The following is a 26,163-nucleotide window of genomic DNA, read 5'->3' as shown; positions in this document are numbered from 1 at the left end:
CTTGGATAAAGGATTAAACTAAATTTATTATAGTCTAACCAAGTGCAAAATAAACTCCCCAACAAATTTTTGAGTTTGTTGATCGAAGTTCTTCAGCTACCATCAGCAGTCCACAACCTATCCTATTTCCTCTAACCTTCCAAAAAACCATTACATTCTATCTCTGTAACTATACCATTTTTGGCCAAATTGAGCCAACCAATGCTAAATACTCCTCTCCTTTATTTCTGATACCTCCAACATTTATGTGCATACATTTTAACACCCCTTTAAACCCACATTTACCCTTGTGTAATGTCATTACCAGTCCATTCAGATTTGAAACCTGTGAAGCTGCATTCAGCATTGCAGAATAATTTCTGTATACACACTCATTTGTCTCAGAGGTGTGAACCCATATGTGATTGCATCCCTCACAATACTTCTAGTTTCCCTGATTTTGCACTTCCTACCTCTCACTGAACTACACTTCCCGATTAGAAGTGTAGTGTCTATCTTAGTTATAGATTCATCTTCTGGTGCTATTATCATTCAAATGCAGTCCATCAGCCATTTGTCCATCAAATTTATTCCATATATCTATAAAATTGCATATCATTCTTTCTACACAATCTTCTCATTGACTCATTTGCACCTGTGGCTGTTCTTCTTTCAATCTTCTTTTTTGCTTCTATTAGCAACTCTTTCATAGAGAGAGACTGGTTAACATTCAAAACTGATGTTACACAGCACTTGTAATCTCAGTTATACCTATGAGGTCAGTTGGATTTTACCTTTACACTGATTAATTACAATAATTAATCACTGTAATTCCAAAGAAACAATGGTTAATTATTATAATTCAATATAGTTATAAAATCATTCAAAACAAACTATGAACAGTTAATCATGATATGGCCCAAAATTTGAAAGACATACATTAGAATATTTGAAATATGGATGGTATCATAGAGTTTCAAGGAACTTCATCAACTCAACAGCCTGGTCTTCTTCAGAAACTTCAGTTAATCTTGCTTTTTCTTGCCTACTGCTAAATTCTACGGTCCTAATATATTGGATCACCATCTAGCTTCCCAACTCGATCCAGATCTACCATATTTTTTCCTCTTCTAGTCCAGTAATGAACACCTTAACTGTCCTATTATTATCCATATATAGTCCACCCTGACCTAATCTGATGATTTTAATGTACTTGATAAATTTCAAAAAAAGAAGCGCAGAAGCTTGGGTTGATTCCAAAGCACTCTTTAGCAAGGGTCTATGGCATGGCGAGACTATTCCATGAAGTTGATGTAGTCCTGGTTTTTCCCAATTTCTAATCTCAGTAGAAATGCCCACCTATCTAACATAACAAAACAACACGAACAAGGTACTTGATAAATACCAGGTGAGAGAAAGAAAGATGTTAATTTATCCTTGATGAAGAGGACAATTTCCAAGATGCCATGGAGGTGGTGCATAGATTAAACTTGCTAAGAGCCTGCACTATTTGTTCTGACGTTCCTTTAAGATAGGATATGAAGATTTAACATTCAATTGTGGTCTGGTTGGTGGATAATATTTATTATCCACCAACCAGAACAAAGAACCAAAAAACATAACAGTGAGGATATATAAACTTCTCAACAGGAACTTCAACAAATAAGAAAATCATAAAAGCCATTCATTTCTTATATTCTTCCATCCATTCCCTCCCCCTTTTTTTTTTAACATATCCTCTCTACATTTATATAAATCCCTATCTTGTGTGCATCAGGTGTTCATTTTTATATCAGTCGAGCATACACTATATTCTCTCAAATGTGACTGTGTGAATGACATCATGACAGCCAAGTATCACTGACAGCAAAGCAAATTTTTCAGTAATGGCGGACTGGGTAATGTATGCTCATGGTGTGATGAAGTTCCTTTTCCAATTGATGATTATTTATTTTACTCAGTATAAAAAACATCTACAGGTATTTTAACCCGATCAACATAGGCAAGTATGTATATCTTACCAATTCTTCATGCTGCTGAATGATACACAGTTTTCTCTGATGACAGAGCTTACATTCAACGAAGCAGGGTTGGGCCTAACAGTCTTGCTAGTCAACTACAAACAGCGAAATTACAAGCGTTTCTGCTATATTCTTTTTACAGTAAAATATTGTTTTAACATAATTTTATTACATATAATGATATTTTTATGCATTTTTTATTCCATTTTTAATTAACTAAACTAACAATAATATTTTACATAAACACAATCATGTTAAGATATGTAAATATCTTAACATGATACCTTCATAGCATATCTTCACTTGTTGAAAACAAATGTCAATTTTCAGTGGTTTGAATTTAAGTGTTTCAATTTTTTTGAATGTAAGTTATTGACATAAATAATGACTATTTATGGAGAATAAGATAACATAATTACAAAGTTGTTCCTTTCCATCCAGAATATACGAAGATACCATTCTATCCCACTCTTCATTTCTTGTATCTAAAAGCACTAATACTAAATCAAAACGGCTCAGTAACGGACTGGCTACAGCTACATTGACAGAGAGAGACTGCAATGAAATGAAACATGATATAATAATATGAATATAGATATAAAATACAGGTAATCACTTACAGACTAATGTGAATACAGTACAAAAGAATTAAGAATATGTTTGAGAGATGCAGTCTTTCTTGTTATAGCTGCATTTCTCAAATCTGCATCTCTATAAAAACAACAACAGTTTGTTATTCTTCTCCCAAAAACACAGTCATCATCCTTGGTCTCATTCTGGGATTTGAAAAATGACTTACTCTAAAAATCTCAGTTACTTTGGATAAATTGGAAGTATACAGAAAGAGAAAAGAAGAACATATTGATTATATGTAAAAATAAATAAAATCAAAATTTTAAGAAATCCTCAGTCTGACCACAGTAATCATATACTACAGATTTACAATCTTTTATGGATAAGAGAGACATAAAAAAAATCAAGTTTCTTCAGTCAAACAAAGCTTTTCTTTCCAATCATGCATCACTTCTTCCTAAACATAAAATAAAACAGGAGTGTATGAAAGTGCTTCTTCGAAGCAGTTGCAAATATCCACACATTTTAAGAAATCAATCCTGTGAAGTATCCAAATTTAAATAAAACTTATTTGTTTGTTTTCCATTTGTTTTCCTTATGTTCCTAGATTCACATCTTCTTAAATGCATTGTCTTAGCCAGCGTTTCCTAAACTATGTTCCACGGAACACTGGTATTCCGCGGAAAGTGGACAAGTGTTCTGTGAAAAATTATCAAAATTAATATGAGCCTGGAATGGCTTTAAATGCTGTGACAAGTTCAAACATGTTTGAAAATCAGGTGCTCCTCACTTTACGTGTGGATTGTGCTATTAAGGCCATCGCACGCGCTGGCCTTGACTCAGCCACCTGCGGTTGTTGACACCTTCGAGTGCGAGTGAAGTATGGAGGTATCTATTCTAGGAAACGTGTGGTCACAAGCAAGGTCAATGTGATGCTGCAGCCTGGCATGCCTGTAGTGTGTACTTAGCTTTACATTGAATATGAGACTGATGATACTCAACTCTAATCAAGGTGTTCCATTAAAATTTCAGGATTTGTGAAGTGTTCCATCATAGGAAAAGTTTGGGAAACCCTGGTCTTAGCTATAAACAAGTTCACTACAATTATGCAAAAAGAAGATTGTATTAGACAGCCTGTATGAAAAAAAAAAAAGTAACCATACCGATACTTAATGTAGGATGGTGTACTTTTTCCTGTGGAAAGTTTTACTACTACTCAATCACAAAGTATATCATTCTTTACAAGAAATTTGATTATTATTTTGATCCTTTACTCAAGTGTAAGCAAACAAAGCTTGCATGTGCAGTACTTCACAACTAGTCTACCAGGGTCATTATGGGATAATGATTGTACAATACATAGTCTCTTCCATTCCCACCTTTCAATGGTTTGGCCTGTTCACACAAATAGGGCAAAGCAAGAATTGTCACCTTAAAAGCATATCTTCCCTAGCTGGAGAAAATACCAACTAAACCTATTGGTGGTAGATGTCTTTCCCTGTTCCAGTGAAACACCACCTCCCCTGCTTTTTTGGAACTGCAAAGTGGCTACTGCCATGTTTCATCTCCATAGTTGGATCTCATGTTTCTGTTCCTTTCCCCCATACCCATTTCTTCCTACGTGAATGTGGGTGATGCCCTTGCTGGGCATGTTCATTACACTGATTACTGAACTAGGGAGCCAGTATCTCCTCCATTTGAGGGTGCAGCAGTAAAGCAGCTTTCTGCAGGCTGACTGTGAATAGTACATACACAGAACTAAACATGATGGTAGCACACCATGTTGAAGGCTTCCCAATCAGCTGGCAAATAATCCTGCTGATGCTTACTCTGCCCCAGTCATGCCTGGAAAGTCCAAGTATAGAGGGGCAGGGGCATCATGCATTTGATCTTGTTAGACTCACCCTCAACACCACATGGCCTCAAACTCACTGCTAATTGGAAAATTGTTATCAGTATTGCAGTCATAGCTTTTTACCCCTAACTGGACTCAAATCATCCAATATCATTAGAAGCACACTACTGCTGATGCTAATGATATTGGCAGCACACTACTCCTCTCCTATTCTGTTTATTTTTCCTAAAAATACTTATAGTACTCTTTATACTCAATAATAGTTAGTATATCTGCCTCTGGTAGCCAGGCCTTAATAATTATAATCTGATAATTCCCATGAAATGGCCACCACACACACTGTCAAGTTGCTTTCCCTGTTTATATTAATCATGAACCAACCAAACTCCTCTTAATACATAATCTTGAACTATGTAACAAGCTCACAGTTGTATACAATTTATAATCTGTAATTCCCACAAATCAGCCACCACACACACACACAGTCATATTGCTTCCCCAAGGGCACTAAAGGGCATTTTTGGAAGGGTCAACTGCCTGTCATCTGGAGGTCCAATAAGAAGGCATGGGTGACACTTCAAATCTTCAAGGACTGGTTTACCAACCATTTTGTGCCAGAAGTTCAGAGGTACTGTACAGCCAAGGGTCTGCCATTTAAGGCATTGTTAGTGCTAGACAATGCCCCTGGTCACCTTGCCCACTTGGATGACTTTCACCCTAATGTTAAGGTGGTTTACAAACCACCAAACACCACAGCCCTTTTGCAGCCTATGGACCAGGGTGTTATTGCTTCCTTTAAGGCCTACTACCTCCGCAGGACATTTGCTATGGCTTTCAGGGCAACTGAAAAAGACAGGAACTTAACCCTCAAAGACTTTTGGAAATTGTATAGCATTTATAATGCCATACAAAACATTGAGCATGCTTGGGATGAAGTGAACCAGACAAATTTGAATGGTGTGTGGAAAAAACTGTGTCCTCAGTTTGTGAATGATTTCCATGGCTATGAGGAGACAGTTGAGGCTGTCACAGAGAAGGTTGTTACCCTGGGGGAAGCAGATGAATTTGGAATTGGAGGCCGAAGATGTCACAGAGCTTCTGGCATCTTATGGGGAGGAGTTGTCAGGAAGACCTCATTCAGTTAGAGAAGCAGCTGATTGAGGAGGAAATGGTTCCAACCCCTGAACCCAGGAGATTCACCACCAAGGGTTTAGCAGAAAGTTTTGCCCACACTGAGGATGGGCTGGCCAAGTTTGAGGCTGAGGATCCCAACACTGCTAGGTATACAAAGGTCTTCTGAGGAGTTATGGATTGCCTGCAGTGTTATAGGAAGATATACGAGGAGAAGAGGATGGTATCATTCCAGACTAGCCTGGAACGTTTTTTCAGGAAGGTAGAGAGGCCTGCAGCAGGTGTTGGGGAAGCAGATGAGCCTCAACTGTCTCTTCAGGTCCTCTTCCAGCCTCTCCATCTTCTTCAGTTGCACCTGCAGTATCTCCTGCACCTTCTGCAGCCTGTCCCAACTCTCCTTCCTCTCCAGCCAGCTCCTCCTCTTTCCATTAAGTCAGTCTCTCCCTCCTTGCAATGCCCCATCCAATGTGCAAGCCAACCACAGGATAAAAGGTAAAGAATTGTTTTCATTTTTGTTTTTTGTTAATCACCTGTGCAGAATGTACAGTTTCATTTGTCATTTTGGGGATTGTTCTCATTTTTATGTTTGTTTTTTTATTGCAGTTTCATTTTTGTCATTTTTCTGTACTATACAGTAATTATGTTCTCCCTTTCATTTTCCTATGGCCTAGTTCTGTTTCTTGATATATATACGTATGACTTTAGGGTGTTTTAGGTTAGGTAAGTAACTTAGGCTATGGTAATTCCGACTTGCATCGAAAATCGCCTTACGTCGGTCTATAGGAACAGATCTCCGACGTAACTCGAGGACTCCCTGTATATATATTATAAATTAATTAATTTTCTATTAATTTTTCCCCTATTAAAAACTTCCCGGCACGTCAGCAACTTTGATTTGTAAATTTTTGGCACGCGCTGGGACGTCAGCAACTCGATTTGTAAATTTTCGGTATGCACACATAAAAAGGTTCGCCACCACTGCTCTAGGCCATGAGGCCAAATACCAAATACATTTATATAAGTGCAGCTGTGCTGAGTGCTTGGTTTTCTAGAAATTCCATACAGATAATGGCTGGGAGAAGGGGGGAAAAGCATTACAGTTCCATCTACAATAATCTACTATTTATTCAACTACGTTGTGAAGTTAATTTGCAGTTCTGATAATTGAAGAGTTGGATAACTGAAGTATAATTACGTGGTGCTATACTAGAAGTTGGTTGACATGCAAGAGTTGTTTTGAAGGTCGGATAAATGGTAGATTATTGAAGCAGTTTGTATACTTTTCCTTTCCATGAAAAATAAAAGTGAATGTATGGTGAATGTGATTAATTCAAATTGTAGCTGAGTACCCTGACATAGAATGAGCTTAAAGAGAGGTATGAGCTATTGTGTGCATAAAGGTTAGTCTGGGTCACCTGATGAGTCTTCTGACACAATGCAGATACCCATATAATAGTGATATTCTTCTGTTGTTGTTCATACAGTGATGAAGAAATGTTATGAAAAACCTGTTAGCTTTCTCACTCTCTCTTTTTATTTATTTTTTTTTTCCTTCCTAAAGAAATTATTGTATTTCGGGGATAAAAATTCCAAGACTAAAGATAAGAATGTGCTAATCTTCAGCTTTGGAATAATTTTCTAGATCAGTGCTTCCCAAAACTTATGGATGACAAGGCCCCCCTTTGGAAAAATTAAAATATTTCACGGCCTCCCCATCGAAAAAAAAAGATCTTAATACAGACATATCTTATTATAATATTTATTGTATTTATATTCAATACAATTTATATTCAAGATTTTGGTTTGTAATCTTTTTTGTGTTTCTTATTAATACCTTTGAAACGAAACTTATATGAATAAGCATATATTTACTAATATTCATTAATCACCGAAATACACGCAAAAAGCAAAATTTGTTAACCAACACTAATGTGTGATTTTTTTCCATTAAAATATAAATAATAACAAAAAATAAATAATAAAAATTAAATACATTTCTTTTAAGATTAAAAAAAAATCTACTTAGTCTTCATGTTTTCATTATTTTATGGCTCCCTCAACAAAACTTACGGCCCCCAAGGAGGCTGTGGCCCACAGTTTAGGAAGCGCTGCTCTAGATATCATAAGAACTCCAAGAACTATGGATACAAAAAAGTTAAAGTGGTAGTTCCTGAAAAGAAGAAATCAACCTCACCAGGTCTTAGAACTCTCCTAGGACATCACAGGATAGCATATTTTAGCCACTCACATCTAAATGCTATCATATCTCTCTCTTTGAACCAAATATACACTCACCACACACACTCAAACCAGAAGGCCATGGACCTCACAGGCTTCCTAACTACAAGTATCCCTCACTACACACACTCAAACCAGAAGGCCGTGGACCTCACAGGCTTCCTAACTACAGGTATCCCTCGATTAATGCGGTTAATTAATCCCTCGATGTTACCGCGTATATCAAAATCACGTTAATCAAATCTATTAACGCGATTTTGATATACGCGGTAACATCGAGGGATTAATTAACTGCATTAATCAAGGGATACCTGTAGTTAGGAAGCCTGTGAGGTCCATGGCCTTCTGGTTTGATTGTGTGGTGAGTGTATATTTAGTTCAAAGAGAGATATGATAGCATTTAGATGTGAGTGGCTAAAATATGCTATCCTGTGATGTCTGGGAGAGCTCTAAGACCTGGTGAGGTTGATTTTTTCTTTTCAGGGACTACTACTTTAACTTTTTGGTAAATCAATGGTAAATAAAAACAATTTGTCCATGATCGATTACTGTATTAATAATTCATTTTATATGGTACTCTTTTAGGAAAGATAAAAAATGAATGTAAAGTAAATGTTTAATAAATACTGGTACTTACATTATTTACTGCAAATTTTTTTAATCAAAAGAAGTTAACAACAGTCGTTTAAACAGTTTTAGTTTTTTTATTATCGGCATAAATTCAAAATGACTCTCTAGACCTCGGCAAACAAGCAATAAAACATAAAGAAAAAACACTGCAAATATAATACATGATGGTACAAATTAAGTGGATATTGAATCCAACATTATTTCATAGCTGAATATAGAAACTACAAGAGTTTCGTGCCGAATATATAGAAACTAAAAGTTTTGGCAGATGCAAGCATGAGCAACCTTATGGGCAACTCGTAGTAAAGGTGGAGTAATCTCCAGATCACTTTCCTTAGTATTTTCCATAATGTAAAGCACATCTCCTAGAGCAGCGCTTCCCAAACTGTGGGCCACAGCCCCCTTGGGGGCCATAGGTTTTGTTGAGGGGGGCCTATGAAATAATGAAAACAAATTTAAAATGTTTGAAGACTAAGTAGATTTTTTATATTTTAAAAGAAACGTATTTAACTTTTATTATTTATTATTTCTTTTTTTGTTATTTTTTATATTTTAGTGGAAAAATTCACACATTGGTGTTAGTTCACAAACTTTGCTTCCTGCGTATTTCGGCACTTAATGAATATTAGTAAATATTGCTTATTCATATGTTTTATTTCAAAGCAGTGGTTAATTGTATTTACTTCGAATGCTCTCCAGGGAAGCTCCAAATCTTCCTGTCCCTTTCATCATGCGTTCGTAATCAGGGACTGTTGATATTGACTTTATATACATATCAAAACTCATTTTATATTATCACTGTCATCCGAGCTAGTTTTCTGTTACCAATAAAAGTTTCGCATATACTTCACACATGAAAAAAAGCTTAAACAAGTTCATGTGGGGAGAATAGTAACTCGCTTGCAGTGGTAAACAACACGCCCTCCCTAACAGCCACTATACTGCAGAGGCAATAAAAACAAGTGCTTTTATTATGCCAGTGAATAAGGTATGAGGAGTCTGTGTAATATATTTCTCAACAAATAGTGCAATTAGAGACAACTGGGATAAAAACACACTAATTAATGAATCACATGTACCCTCACACAGAAACTATGCTGTATAGACTGAAACAAAACCATATGTTGCATGGACAAACACAGTATCTAACTAAAAACTATTGTTATTAATTAGATGTGTGTGAGTTCGATTTAAGGCAGCAATAAAATTCAACCGAACGTGTTAAAATTCGTAAAAGTGTTAAAACTAAGTAATATATATATAATGAATGTTATGGCAGTTTCACATATGGAATTCGGTTCAAGAGAGTTAGCATTTCAACTCAATTGTTAGCTATGCTTTTATCTTTCATTTGCGCAATCTTTTGTTAATACTGAACCAATCATATGCATGTTTTAATAACTTGCCTTTACTGTCTGTTTCGCTTTAGGCTTAATTACCGTAAAGGGAGAAAAGTCACAAAACAGAAAAATGTTCCTGGTCCAGGGATTTCCTTATTCGGGTAATATTCACTAATTTCATGTTATCAGTCTGTGGTGTGCCAGTATCGGTAAGTGGTGATATTATTTGATCTATTCTACGTTAAAGCATTTAACCATGATATGGATAAGTGGCTGATAAAAAATATAAAAAAATTCCCGCGAACAATCAGAAGAAGCAGAAACAGACTCAAAAAAAAAAGGACAGTATTTCATATTTTACCAGAACAGCCCACATCATCTTCAGAACCAAACGGTAAGAGGCAAAAAATGTAATATATGCATTTGATTTTTGCAATATTCGCTGTGTATGTTTTGTACTGAATATAAATACAATAAATATTATAATAATATATCTCTCTATTACGATTTTTTTTTCAAGGGGGGGGGCCGTGAAATATTTTAATTTTTGCAAAGGGGGCCCTGACATCCAGAAGTTTGGGAAGCACTGTCCTAGAGGACATGTATGATAAATAAGCCTTTGGCTCTCTATTTCAGTAATACATGATGGTTTATTTATTTATTATAAAAAAACAACTAAACTATACTATACTGACATCGGAGGTCGCGGTATCTCTCAATATCACAAACCTTTATATAACATGTGTTAAACCAAACTGACTGCAAAAAACAGTGCGGAATATCACTCGTAACATATGAATGCACAGCTACGACCTCCAAGCTATACACTGAATTGTGTAAGAATATTGATATTAAACATTTTGTATGTATCAGTCAGATCAGATGAGAGCTCCGCATGGTTAAAGGTGCGTTAATCAAAACTCTTGCCGCGTATATCAAGGGATTGCCGCAATTAATTTCGCTGCGTTAATCAAATCCTGCGTTAAGCGAAACCGCATTAAGCAAGGGATACCTGTACATCCTTAGTTTCCTGGGATAATCCTAAGTTTTATCCCCCCCCACACACACCATAAGTTTCAAAATCTCAGCCATGTATCTGCTATGGTTGATGGTTTATTTGCACAAGGAAAACAAAAATCATACTGCACCATAGCAAATGTTACAACAGCACACAAGGTACATAAATAGTCAGAGATTAATCAGTAAATAATATGTATGTACAAAAATTAAGTTAAGCAATCGAGTATCTACATATAAATAAAATTTATAATCGCATGTGTTTTTATAAATTCTTTGTAAAAAGTTACAAATGTCATACAATTTGTCTGAGTGTATGGCTTGGCTAAATAGATAAAAATTTCATTCCTCTGTTATGTGAAGGGCTGGCACTCCACCAAAATATGAGAAGGAATAAGATGCATGTTTCATTTTTCACACATATGAGGTGGTATCAAAAAGTTTTGAGACTAGCTCTGTTTATGAGAAATTACTTTATTTATCTATGTTTATACATATAACTTTCAAAATAGTCCCCTTGCATATCAATACAGCGCTCCCAGCATTCTTGCCACTTCTGGAATGTGTCCTGGAAGTCTTCTTTTCAAAGCATGTCAAGCACCTTATGCGATTCGTGCTGGATCTCCACAATGGTGTCAAAACAGTGACCTTTGAGCTGGATCTTCATCTTCGGGAAGAGGGCGAAGTCTGAAGGAGCCAAATCTGGCGAGTAGGGTGGGTGCAGAAGTGAGATCATGTTGTTTCTGGCGAGAAACTCATGCGAGGAGAGCTCGGTGACAGGGTGCATTGTCGTGGAGCATCCAGTTTTTCGCACGCGACAGATCTGGTTGCTTTTGCCAATGTCGTCTCTCAGATGCCTTAAAACCTGGCAGTAGAACTCGCTATCGATGGTCTGGCCACTGAGGTTCTCAATGCACAATGCCACGAATGTTAAAAAAGATGCATGCACTTGGTCGAGCTGCGGACCTGCCTCGCCTTTTTCGGTCATGGAGATGATGGGCTCTTCCACTGTGAAGACTATTGCTTCGTCTCAGGAGCAGAAGGAACACTGTGTCGAAGTCTGCCAAGAACTTCGTCGGCGTGCTGTGGATGACTCATCCTTCATGTCGAGGATCATTACCTGTACACCCAAGTTTTGTCACCGGTAATGATCCTCGACATGAAGGACGGATCATTCACGGCACGCTGACGAAGTTCTTGGCAGACTTCGACGCAGTGTTCCTTCTGCTCCTGGGTCAGCAGCCTGGGGACGAACTTGGCAGCAACATGACACATGTTCAAATCACACGTGAGGATTGCCTGGACTGTTCCATATGACACACCGACAATGTTGTGTGTCATTGTGGAGTGACACACAACATGTTGTGTGTCACTCGAAACAACATGTTGTGGAGTGTTCTCTGACGATCCTCATGCACAAGTTGCTGAATGGTTTTGACATTTTTGGGGGTTGAGCACGTTGAAGGTCTTCCTGATCTCTCATCATCTTTCAGTGATGTTCTTCTGCTCTTAAAGCATGCATACCACTCAAAACACCTTGAACGACTCATTGCAGCATCGCTGTAAACTTGCCGAATCATGTCAAACGTCTCTGTGGCAGATTTGCCCAGTTTCATGCAGAATTTCACGTTTGCTCTTTGTTCTAACTTGCTGTCCATGATGAAATTGCAGATGTGGTAACGCAGGTGAGTCAGAATAGCATCAGTTGCACAGCTCCCGATGTACACAGGACGATGTCTTTTGGTACACTGACTTATGAAGGTAGGTGCTCCCTGTGACTGCAGCCTTGTGCTGCCATCTGTTGGCGTGTTACAAACCTAGTCTCGAAACTTTTTGATACCACCTCGTAAGTGGGTCATCAGCCCTCAGTAAATAAGCAAGTGAAAGATGACTGTGACCTATGGAGCCTAGCAAGAACAACTTCCTCTTTTCTGTTTCTATGTTGACTATACTGCCAATGCTTAATATCATGAAATTGTTTGTTAGTGCTTCCTGCTATTATGACTGACATTGGGCAATTAGCTCTGATCTTATAAACTGTCTGTATAAGGTACTGTCAAAAAGGAATGTACTAATCTAACAGCTGCAGTCTCATTTCCATTAATTCCTATGAACATCAAAATTAAGATTTTCATTTTTTGTACAACAGGTGTAACACCATACAACACTGAACGTAAATTATATATGGGAGAGGAGATAAACTGTAAAGAACTCGATGGGTCTGTATAAATTACATATTTTTGGTAGCACTTTTTTATATGCACAAGTGCTTTTATATGCACAGGTAGCTGAATGGCATAATTCTGCTGTATAATTACTGCAATCAGGTGGGATCAGTTGGAGATAGTAATGTCAGGAAACAGCAAATAGAAATATCAGTTTTTGAACACTCAGTATAGATGGGCAAGAAATCAGAGTGGGTTGCTCTGTGTGCATTAAACAATTGCAGGTAGACAGATGATTGTGTATGAGACTTCTGTAGTTGACAAAGTGAGAGTTGCAGGATGGAGTACAATGGAGGGATGTTATTATGTTGCAGGCAGTTGTCAATATTCATACCAACAGCTTGCATAGTCTCTTTAATATGCATATCAAAAGGACACATAGCAGTCTGACATGTTGAGTTTCCCATTGAAGAGAAAAGAGACGTTTTTAATAAATACAAGAAGGTGTCCTCTGAGACTTAAGTTATAGAGGTCTTTTAATATGCCATATCTCCAGGCTGTGTCAGAAGCTTTTTCCATGTCAAAGAACACTGAAGCAAGATCCTTGCTTCGTAATACATCTTTTATATAAGTTTCAAAACAGGCCAAATGGTAAAGTTGAACAATCTCTACAAAAGCCACATTATGCATTGGAGAGAAGGCTGGCATTAACCAATTTCTCTATTATCTTACAAAGGCCGGTGGTCAGAGCAATAGGCCGATATAATTATTTGCTTGTGTTGGATCTTTTCTTCATTTTGGGATATCAGTTATAATTGCTATCCCAATTCCGGATTCTTTTGCAAAGAATCTGGAAACTCTTCCTCTGCAAGTATTCTGTTGTAGAAGATGATGGAAGATGTTTTATCATTTCTTAATTAATGTTTCTTCAAGACCTACTGCACATGGGTGAGACAGTCAAAGAGCTATTTTTAGTTCTTCCTTAACAAAAGGCTAATTGTACAGCTCAAGCTCACTGGCAGAAAATTTAGCCACTGTTTCTCTTTCAATATCAAAAATTTAGGATGACATGAAGCTGTCACCGAGATTCTGACAACATTTTCTCCCAAAGTGTCTGCAACAGCTTTGTGATCAGCAACAACACATCCACTATGGTCTAACAAACAATGTGTTCCGTATCTACTTTTCATTTTTTACATTTTACCCCATTAAATTTTTGCATTGGTTATTTGATTAATCAATCAGGCAAACTGGATAAATCAGACAATCAGGATAAAATTGAATTTCATATTGAAAAGAATAACATGTAAGAAAGTTTTAAAGCAAATAAAAGTTGAGCAGCTCTCAGATGTGAACTGTAAACTAAAATACACAAAAATTATTGAAGAAAAAATGCAAGAGTTTGAGAACAGGAATCAAACCTTGGCGATTCAGTGGCAAACTCTGAAGAAAACATTGATTGATTCTGCCAGAGAGGCATGTGATGAGGTTGTCTGCAAGGATAAAAAAAATCAGAACTCCCTGGTGGACACAGGAAGTTAAAGAGGCAGCGAAGGAAAAGAAGAAAGCATATCAAAAGTTCCTGTCAAATAAGTCAGCTTGTGTTCTTAGAGAATACAGAGACAAATGCAAGAATGCTAAACACTGTGTAAAACTAACTAAACAAAAGTCATGGGAGGATTTTGGCAAGAATATAGAAAATAAATATCAAGAAGGTGGCAAAATATTCTGGAGGTTGTTGAAGAAGCTTAGGAATGGAGGAACGGGTGCTGTAAAAGGAGTTAGAGATGATAAAGGTGATATGAAAATGGGAGAAAAAGATACCCTTGAAGTATGGAGTAAATACTTTGAAAAACTGCTAAATGAAACAAGCAGTGATGACAGCACAGTGATAAAAAACACTGACCAGGCATGCAGTCAAAAAAACATATCCATACTTGAAGTAGAAAAAGCCATCAAAGGCTTGAAATGTGGAGAGGCAGCAGGAGTAGATGATATTCGACCAGAAATGCTGAAATATGGTGGTATAAGAGTCTTCCAGTGGCTGCACTGCATGGTTCAGAAAGCCTGGACAGAGGGACGAATTCCTGATGATTGGAGTAGAGCTCTCATAGTACCCATATATAAAAAGGGAAATAAAACTGAATGTGAGAATTACAGAGGTATTTCCCTGCTGAGTGTTCCTGGCAAAATCTATGCAAGTATACTTGAGAAATGATTGAGAAGAATTGTGGAAGAAAAGCTTGGTGAAGAACAAGCTGGATTCAGACCAAATAGAGGCTGTCAGAATCAGATCTTCACTTTACGACAAATATTCGAGAAAGCATGGGAATATAACAAAGATCTGTATTTAAGTTTTGTAGATTTGGAAAAGGCATATGACAAGGTGCCAAGAGAGAAGCTATTCAATCACTACAGTTAAATGGTGTCAATGGGACATTATATCAAGCAATACTTAGTCTTTATTTGAGTTGTAAGTCAGCAGTTAGAATTGAAGGAAATACAGGAAGATGGTTTAATGTTAAATCTGGTGTGAGACAAGGATGTACATTATCCCCTCTGTTATTCATTATCTATATGGATCACATTATGAAGGAAAGTGGTATTAAACATTATATCAAAATTGGAGATGTTAATGTCAGCTCTTTGCTCTATGCGGATGATGTTATACTTCTAAATAAATCTGCTACAAGTCTGCAAGATTCTCTGACTAAATTGAATAGCTGTTGTAATAGATATGGTATGAAGGTCAGCAATAAAAAGACAAAGACAATGAAAATAGGCAGAATCATTGAAAATTTCAACTGTGTTGTGAATGGAGAACCTGTGGAACAAGTGAAACATTTCAGCTACTTAGGCACGATTTTTACTGAAGATGGTAAATTAAATATAGAAATAGAAAACAGAATCAGCAAATCTGGTATGGTGGGAAGTCAATTGAATAAATTTATATGGAATAAGAGAGAAATTAGTCGGAACACTAAATTAGCTATATACAAGACAGTGTTCAAACCAGTTTTAACTTATGGATCTGAGAGCTTGGTCAGAAGTAAAACACTTGACCAAAGACTAGAGACCGCAGATATGAGAGTCCTGAGAAAGATTATAGGCGTGAACACATGGCATCAATGGCAATATCATATTAAAAACGAAGATATTAGGAAAGAACATGACATTGTCAACATCCAGGAATGCGTTAGCAGAGCTAATCTCAGATGATATGGTCACTTAAACAGAATGGGCGAAGAAAGGTTAGCAAAACAAGTGTTCTCCGTCAGATTGACAGGAAAACGACCCAGAGGAAGACCAAGATATAGGTGGATTGATACGGTACAAAGTGCCTTAGACGATAGAAATATAAGATCTGGTAATGTTGGAGTCTTGATAAGTAACAGACTGATTTGGAGGAAAATTGTAGATAGGAAGTTAGTAATGATGTAATTTTTTTCATGTAGTACTATCATATCCTGTACACCCCTAGAGGGCACATGGCAAGAATTTGATGATGATCAGGCAAACTGGATCCAAGAATGTTTTTGACTCTAACACCTCACATAACCTGCTTTAACCAATAATTTGTGGTGGGGTATCCTATGAAATCTCCCATGCTCTATGTTGATCTTTTTTCGGCTGCCTGACACTCTGGATTACACAGGCTTTAGATCCAGTGGAAATTGAGATGATGTTTTTGGAACTGAGGCTGTTGCTGCCTAGACAATGCAGTCTGCTACATACTTTACTGCTTCACTGATAGGTGTTTGACTATCTCTATCAACATTAAATTTCGACAGTCAAAAATAGCATCTTGGAGATAAGGTAAAGGAAAGCTACATGCTATAACTGCAGTGGGTGACCAATATCTCTGATTATCTAATCACAGAAACAGGAGTACCACCTCAAATCAGCTACGGTCTGACCCCGCATGCTACAGGAATATTGGTATCTGCTTCTGCTGTGTAAGGAAGGCTTCACAAATGTAGTATTATAAGACACACAAATATAACACCTTCACAAATATATGACCACACTGACTGGTAGTCAGTGTGGTCTTATCCACATACAGGAAAGATCATTTAAAACAAGCCAGGCTCCCCATCAACTGGAGCCAAGACCAATGCACAACACATTCGGTATAGTTTACAGATAAGTCCCAATTTGGTCTACAAAGTGATACCAGGGATCTGGGAGAACCAGAGGCACGTTATCATCAATCTAATATCTGTGAAAGGGACACTTATGGTGGACATCATGTGATGGTTTTGGCAGGCATCTTGTTGGTTTAATGCAATGACCTGTACGTGCTTCCTATCAGAACCATCAATGCTACAACTTATAGAGACAAGGTCCTGGACCCCTATGTTTGTCTGCATGTAGGTACTATAAGGGAGATATTTATCCTACAAGATGATAATGCTCATCCTCATCAAGGGAAGCTAGTCGACCAATACCTTCAAAAAGAGATTGTAGTACTTATGGACTGACCAGCCATGTCTCCTGACCTTAATCCTATTTAGCATGTCTAGGATGCTCTGGTAGATGTGTTGCTGCTCTCAAACCCCCACCACCACCAAAACCTTCAAAGACTTAGAAGAGCTTTGCAGGAGAAATGGTTGTTATTAACAACTGAGCTCTGGGACACCATTACAAACATTATGAAACACTGTTGTGAGTGATGTGTTGCATGAAGGGTTACCACATTTTCCTTATTGAGGCACTTTGACGTCTTATTTTGATCATTGTCTTCATGTATCTATCTGTTACTGATTAATTACAATTTTTGTGGTGTTTATATCTCATATCATACTGCTTTTCACTGAATTGCATAAAAATTCGCCCTATAGTTTTGAGTTATCATAATTTTTTTCTTTGTTTCTTAATTTATGGAAACCAGTCTATATTCAATATTCACATTCAGTGTGGTCTTATCCACATACAGGAAAGATCATTCAAAATGAGCCGGACTCCCCAGCAGCTGGACCCAAGACCAATGCAACACATTCGGTATAGTTTACAGATGAGCCCCAATTTGGTCTATAAGTGATACAAGGGATCTAGGGAGAACTAGAGGCACGTTATGAGATGAGGTCAATGTAATCAACATTTTCTTTGAAATAGCAACATTAGGAGACTGCTATACCATTTTGAGTCATTCTCAGATAATGTACTTTATCTTATGACTCTATTTTTTTTTTCTTTTTCATCAGGCCTTCCTACTCTTTATTGTCTCTCATAATGGTGCACTGCTGCTGTCAGGTACAGATGTTGCATGTGCCTCCAGAGTGTGGCATCATTACTCTATTCAAATCAATTTTTAACATACTCCACAACTCTAACAAGAAAAAATATTTATTGCTTAATGAGTAATAAAATTATTAAGGTACATAAAATACAAGAAGTGAAATAATCAAAAATAACAAAGCACAAGGTAAGTTCAAATATTCTTTCTCTAAACTTAAACAATGAAGTGCAGTTTTTACTTTCTTACAATGTAGCGCACCATTACGAGATATAACCAACTAATATGGTAGCTTTGACATGACAGCAAATTCTATTTAAATTCTACAGCTATTTTATGATTTTATGATTTTCAGATAAGTTTTAATCAACATGGGCATATAGTTTCTTTTATCTGTATAAACATTTCATTCATTAATAATGAACTCATGAAATTCAACCTAATTTAGCTTTCACGTGTATTTGGCAATGTGTAAATATATGTAAAGTTCACATATACTTATAATATGCTGTCCTCTTTCCATTCAAAAGGGACAGCATATTAAATATATGTTCATAGCTGTGAGATGCTAAACTTCAATCCATTGAAAAGTACTGCAAAGTGCCACACATGCAGATAGACAACATTATCATGCATAATGCTGTAATTATATTATTACCTGACTAGCATCATAATGTCCTTTTGGATTTGTTGCTGCAAAGACAGAACACTGACTACTCAATTTGCACACCAGTCCTGCCTAAAAGATAAATTTCAAGCAAGATGAGTAAAAGAAATAATATTTAATTAAAATAATATGTGCATATAAAGTAAATAAATAACTTCACCATGCCAGCATATTTCATATTTTCTGCACAGTACTTAATTTTTGAAGGAAAAATATGAACCAACAATAATAACAACTTATTTAATACAAGCCAAACCAGCTGTTAAACTATTGATTTCTAGAAATGTGAGGGCCCTTATGAGCTGGTGATTGTGCAATATAAAGCATCTCCCAGCCAAGTCATCCCCATCTTCCTGTGTTATAGCCCATTTTTACAAATGGAACTTTGGTGGGGTGAGCATTGACATTTAAATATATCTTCCCTAAAGTATATCTTACATGGGCATATCTCCACTGAACTGGCTACTACTATTCCTCCACTTTTTTCTAATCATGCACGAACTAGAGCAACCACAGGCCAACACCCAAATGTTGCCCAACTTCAAATATATCAAACAAACTTCTCATCCTCCTCCTTCATTCCATCTACCATTACTCTTTGGAACAATCTTCCCTATTATGCTTTTCCCACTGAACAGAACCTCCAATCTCTTTAACAAATATATCAATAGATTACTTATTTTCCCCACATAGCACTGCTATGTTAGAAGTCCTGTGAACTTTCATGTGTGTGTGTGTGGGGGGGTCATCATAAATATATATATATATAGGCTTAGTACGACTAAGATTTTGTATGACTACATACATTTTGTATGACTATATACATATGACATACTTTGTATGACTGCCAGCCTGGTTGGCCGAGCGGTTAGTGTATCTGCTCTCCAGCCAAAAGGCTGCAAGTTCGAATCTGGCCATGGGCATGGATGTTTGTGAATTGTCTGTAGAAATCTAGTGTTGGTGGCGGGCAGTAGATGGCGCTGGTATAGGTGCAATTAGTTCTGGTTGGTAGAGATGTAGAGTAGGTATCTTCCCTCGATGAGTCTTTGGACTCCCTGGAGGTGTCACATAATAATAATAATAATAATAATAATAATATACATAGGCTTTGTATGACTCTAGACCTAGCACAACCAAAAGAAAACAGACAAGCTTTCGAAGTGGCTTTACTATAATGGACCATATTCAATTTGTACAGCAGATTATTATACAGTGTAATGAATATCATTTACTATTATGTTATGTCTTAGTTTTATTGAAAATGGTTTTTATGAGAAAGCCTTTGATTCAGTAAAACCTTTGTGCAACACTTAAAGCATTACAAAAACAACAAGTGGAGGAGCCATATGTCAGAACCATCAAATCAGCATACACCAATGCCACAGCAGCAATTCATTTCAATGGAAACATCTCTACTGTGGAAATACAGAGAGGTATAAGACAGGGTGACACAATATCTCCAAAATTATTCACAGCGTGCCTAGAAAATATTCAAACTTCTTGATTAGGAAGCGAAAGGTCTGAAGATAAATGGAAGATATTTAAGCCATTTGTGCTTTGCAGATGACATAGTTATCTTTACTTCAACTGCACATGAATTACAAACTCGTATCCATGAACTCCAAATTGCTAGCAAAACTGGCCTAAAGATAAACCTAAAGAAGACCCAAGTTATGTTCAATAGCTATGTCCAATCAGAAATAATAAAAATCAGCAATGAGGAAATTAAACAAGTAGATCACTGTATATACTTAGGACAACTGATATCAATGGAGCAAAATATCATGGACGAAATTAAAAGATGCAAGATGCTTGTGGAAAGCATTTGGAAAATTACATTCAATATTCGAAGCCAACTACCATTATGCCTAAAAAGAAAAGTTTTTAACCAATGTATTCTTCCTATATTGAAATACGGCTGTGAAACATGGACACTAAATGCAAAGGAAATTCGAAAATTAAGAACAACACAATTTAGTATGGAAAAAAGTATGCTTGGTATCACAAGACCGAATCACAAAAGGAATATGTGGATAAGAAACCAAACCAAAGTCTCTGACATCATAGGAAGAGTGAAGCATCCGAAGTGGCAATGGACTGGGCATATTGCTCGAAGACAAGATCAACGATGGACAAAAGAAGTAATGGATTAGATTCCACGAGAGGAAAAACGACTATGATGCCAACCTAAATCACGGTGGATTGATGATATCATCAGATTCATCCAGAAGTGGATCAACAATGGATGATGATATATACATATATATAAAAGCAAAACATTGCCAACCCAGCGTAGCACTAAAACATGTTTTGAGGAAGGGAATAAAATCAGAGAGGAAATTTAAAAACAGAGAATGCGAAAATGTACAGAATCCAAAGAATATAATAAAATTGGCATTTGGCACTTGGCATTTAGATTATGAAAAAAAGCATTTAACTGAGTTAGACAAAAGTTTGGAAGGTAAGTAATTATCCCTCAGTAGGTGTATGAATTCCATTTCTTTCCTTTCAGTCTATATCTCCATAGTTGAAGTTCACCATAATAATCACTCGACCTGTACTCATGGCACTAATTTGCCAAAGCATGTCTTCCAGATCATCTGTGGAACATAGACCACAATCCACAAATCCTACATCACTGCTTCTGCACAACCTACATATTGATTCATTTGTTGCCAACACCCTCCTCCACAGTTTTTTAATGTTGAGTCCATACATGAGAGGTTGGTTGATCAACCTGTAGTACATTAGTACCGTGTATGGTAGTGGATTGGGAAAGGAAGAACTTGTTTACATTTGATTTAAATGACTGCATATTGTATTCCTTGGGAAACACAATGGGTGGTGGTGGTGGGGGGAACTGTTGCACAATACAACAGTTTCAGGGATAAAGGAAGAGAAAAAGAAACTTGTTCTGTTCATTTCTAGGTGCACTGTGAAGGGATGTTGAGCAGCAGCTGCATGTGTTCCAACAAGCTTAGTACTACGTGGGGGAATTATTGATGTTATTTCAGATGAGCATTTCCCATGGAAATATTTGTAGAATATAGATATTGCAGAAACGAAATGTCTGTGCAAAAGTGGGGAGGGGTGGTGAGTTGGTAAGAGATGAGTCATTAATAAGTCTAATTGCTCTCCTCTGTATTCAGTCAAGCATTTTGGGAAAGCTTTGTGGGCCCCACCCCATATGTTGTGAAAGCAGTATTCAATATCTGGGTGGATTTGTGATTTGTATAAGGTTAACAGCTGCTCACGGGTGAAGTAACGTCTTGAGCGAAAGAGAAATCCTAGTTTTTTAGAAGATGAGGATGCAATGGTTCTGACATATTTATGCCAGGAGAAGCTTGATGTCAGGGTAATTCCAAAAAGAGAAATCTCAAATTGTCTGGAAATTTGAGTGTTGTCAAAAATAAAACTTAGAGAAAATGGTTATTTTTTATGAAATAAGACAGTACTGGGTTTTATTAGCATTGAAATTGACTAAGTTATCTGAACCTCATTTGAGGATGGCTTGGAGATCAGAATTGAGGGCAGTGGGTTGAGGTGAGTTGTGTAGAGTAAGTTTATCAAATGAAAGGGAGGAGGAGTGCAATGTGCTGTCACTGCAAAACTGTGTATTGGGTTGGAGGTCAGCTGAAATAGGTCACTGATATATAGCAGGAAGAAGATTGGTGAGAGAAAGATGAAAGTAGAGTACGTAAGATGATAAAACAGGCTTCTAGCCTAGTCCTGAAAGAAGAATATAAAATGAAACTTTAAACTTTTAACTTTTATTTGTATATTTTCTTTTTATATGACTAATTTCAAGTGTTTTAGAGGAATGAAAAAGGTCAATAGCAGAATCAAATTAAAAATGAAGATATTAGAAAAAAGAACTCAAAATTATTAATATTCAAAATGCATACCCAGAGCTAGAGGATACTTCATTTTCCAAAAGAATAGCATAAAAAGAGAGGTGTCTCTAGAAAAACTGACAGGAAATAAACTAAGAAGACCAAAAGATCAAGATATAAGTGGTTTGATGAGTTAAGAGTGCTTTTAAAAAAAAGGAAAAGTAAGATCTTATAAAAATCATACACAAAAAATTTCGTATTTAAAAATTAAAAATTTTGTATTTCATACAAATATGATACATAATAAAAAAACTTTTATTGTTTTTTATTAAAGAAGAGATATCAAAGCTTACCAATATGTCTGTCTCTCTCAAATATTGGTAAGCTTTGATATCTCCTCTTTGTTTACCAATATTCCCTTAATTGACACCTTATCTCTCTTAGAAAACGTTTTTCCCTCTGACATCTTAGATCTCTTTTCCTTTGCCATTAACTCTGGGTATTTCTCTTGGAACAACAAAATCTACAAGCAGATAGAGGGAACTGCCATGGGTTCCCCCCCTTGCCAATTTCTATATGAAAGATTTCGAAAAACGAGCCATAGACTCAGCCCCACTCAAACCTACTATCTGGCTAAGATATGTAGATGATGTGTTCTCTATTTGGCCTCATGGCCCAGACACGTTAGACTCCTTCCTCAGTCATCTCAATAGTCTACATCCAAGAATCCAGTTCACTATGGAAAAGGAAAAGAACAATTGTTTACCCTTCCTAGACACCTTAGTCACATGCCTGCCTAATGATACACTTACCTTCACCGTATACAGAAAACCCACACACACAGGCAGATACATTCACAAACTCTCCCACCACCACCCCTCTCAACAATATGGCATTATTAAAACTCTTACCAAGAGCGCCCACAATCTTTGTTCCAGTGGAACCGCCCTCACTACTGAGCTTAACCACATACACAGCACTTTCCTCTCCAATGGCTACAGCGATCACAGTATCAAAAAAATAATCAACTCCTCCCCCATTCCCCGTCCTTCTCGTCAACAAGATTTTAAAAATGCCATCACCATACCCTACATCCGTGGCACATCCGAAAAAAAATAGCCAAGACACTAAAACAGTACAACCTACACACAACATATAAGCCCCACTGCAAACTTGCTACCCTTATCCGTTCTACGAAAGATCAGCTCCCTCCTCTCTCTCTGCCTGCAGTTTACAAAGTACCCTGTTCTTGTAAGCTGGCGTACTTTGGACAGACAGGCAGATCAGCATCCATCCGTCTAGAGGAACACAAGTCTTACATCTTCAAACACAACTATGGCCATTCAGGCTTGGCTGACCATGTTTTGGACACCACCCACAGGGTATCATGGAAGAAAACCACCATGCTCCACCACAGCAAATTCAAGAAAGAGAGACTTTTCTTAGAAGCAGCAGCAGCTCTCAAAAACCAACCAAATCTCAATAAATACGGTTGCATTAAGCTTCTGAAGATTTGGAAAACACTCATCACCAGAGTTCCCACCTTACATTCCAGGCCACCTACTACTGCCCTTAGAGGGTGCTCTACCTAGATAGGACTTTAGTGTCACCCACGTGGTTGGGCTTAGTATTGTTTGTTATTTGTGTATATGTTACATTAATTGTTTTTGTAATCCCTGTAGATGTCCTAGTGACTAGGACGAAATATAGGAAGTATTAAATTCTATTTTAATTCTTTTTGAGTGTTGTAAAAAATCCATTAAGCCTCCAACATGATAGTCGTTAAGCTTAAGAGAGAATTGTTTAATTAATCTAGTGGAGAACCAGACAAGTGAATTTTATAATATTTCCATGTCATTTTATACTTAATGAATTTGAGTTGAATTAATTTTAGTATGTGTAGTGTTAATCTTTTTATGTACCTTGAATTAGAATGAATAAATTGTTTTGTTTGTCAATTAACTTGCCTAATTCTGCCTGACCAATGCACTTCTCATAAAAAGACAGAACCTGTGTGACCTTAAGAGTAAAAGTAGCCACGAATGACAAATAGTAGAATTAAACGTTGCTTGACTTAGAGATAAAATTAGAGATATTTCCGTGTTGTGCTGGGGGTTTTTCTTGCGAATATTGGAAAAATATTCAATACCTCTACACGATCTCTGATGGCACAGTCGTAAATAAATTTTCAGAGATCAAGGTGAGAAAAAGCCAGCCATTTAGACAAAGGAATTAGCTCCAGTCAGAGGCAATTCCTAAATTCTAAAATACGAACACATGAAGTAGCATAGTCACGACCTTGAGGGGGGGGGAATAAATTCATAGACTGAAGGGATTAAAAGGTAATAGTCAATTTCAAGAAACAAGATTATACAGTTGGCATTACAACTTAAGTAAGAACAGAAGAAATATTGAGTATTGAAGTACAAACATTTTTAAAGTACAATAGAGAAAAATATCTAAATTTTACACACTACTCTATTAGGGTATTAATTTTTCCATAAAGCTGAGTTACTTGGCCTTGACATGCCACTGTGCCTAACATGTAAGGAGATGTTATTTTTTTTTTTAAATGTTTATGATATATTGCAATTAGTATGCTTTAAAAAAAAAAAAGTGAAACTGATTGATTGGCTAGTATGCTAAGGCTATGAAGTAAACATATTTGTTTCTGTAAATTGCATATGTTCTTGGAATAGTCTGCTTGCTTTGTATGATGAAATACTCAAGATTAAGAGGAAAACACTGATACATCTGTAAGAAACTGATAACCAGTTGAAATTAATGTGCATTACCCTGAATTGTAAAGTTCTCTTTCATATTGGTAAGATAATCTTTTAGTCGCAAACAATGATAAGTCACAATGCATGAAAATGAGAGGGAATCCAAATGTAATAAATGTCAAGTTAAATGACATATAGTGACCATGTGATAGGATTTTTTTTTTTTTTTTGATCTATTGGGACAGCCTTTGAAACAGTTATAGTTTTTGTGCCACGTTACACAACACAAGTTTTGATTCTGTCATTTCTTATAACCTCAGGTGGGGCAAAATTCACCAGTTATCTCTTTAAGCCAATAGTGAATATATGGATGATAAAATCCATAAGATAAATTTCATTTATCTTGTGGTAATGCTTTGGTGTTTCTGGAAGAGTTGACAAATCAAGATGAATTAGGCTGTTCAAAAACAAGTAAGAATAGCATTCATACATATTTGCATCTAAATACTGAGAAGAAAGCATATATATATATATATATGAAACGTACTATTAACTCGGGGTTGGGATATGTTCATTTTTCTAAATTAACTGACTTAAACCCGAGAATTATAACACAATGACATTTATTTGAAAAAATGCAACATGTTTCGTCAAGAATGACTTCTTCAGGTGATAAGAACATAGAAAGATAATAAAAGACACTTAAATTAACATTGACACACTCTAAAGCTATACAATTATAAAGCCATAATATT

The 26,163-nt window shown here is 36.6% G+C and overlaps 1 protein-coding gene across 2 annotated transcripts in view; it reads right to left on the bottom strand.

Moving 5' to 3' along the window:
• Positions 1 to 26,163, bottom strand: part of LOC150098209 (uncharacterized) — a 271,336-nt gene that overhangs the window by 81,027 nt on the left and 164,146 nt on the right. For both annotated transcript variants that reach the window (XM_090406181.1, XM_090406182.1), the window contains exons 12-13: positions 18,844 to 18,924; positions 2,420 to 2,555 (exon numbers count right to left, since the gene is read on the bottom strand). In XM_090406181.1, coding sequence (XP_090262307.1) covers positions 2,420 to 2,555; positions 18,844 to 18,924 — 217 coding nt within the window. The remainder of the gene's footprint in view (positions 1 to 2,419; positions 2,556 to 18,843; positions 18,925 to 26,163) is intronic.

Source organism: Typopeltis vanoorti, chromosome 16, assembly GCF_054136105.1.
Source record: "Typopeltis vanoorti isolate ZY-2024b chromosome 16, IOZ_Tvanoo_1.0, whole genome shotgun sequence".
NCBI classification, from domain to species: domain Eukaryota; kingdom Metazoa; phylum Arthropoda; class Arachnida; order Uropygi; family Thelyphonidae; genus Typopeltis; species Typopeltis vanoorti.
The sequence above is the reverse complement of the archived record's forward strand: the minus strand, read 5'-3'. Positions and strand labels throughout refer to the sequence as shown.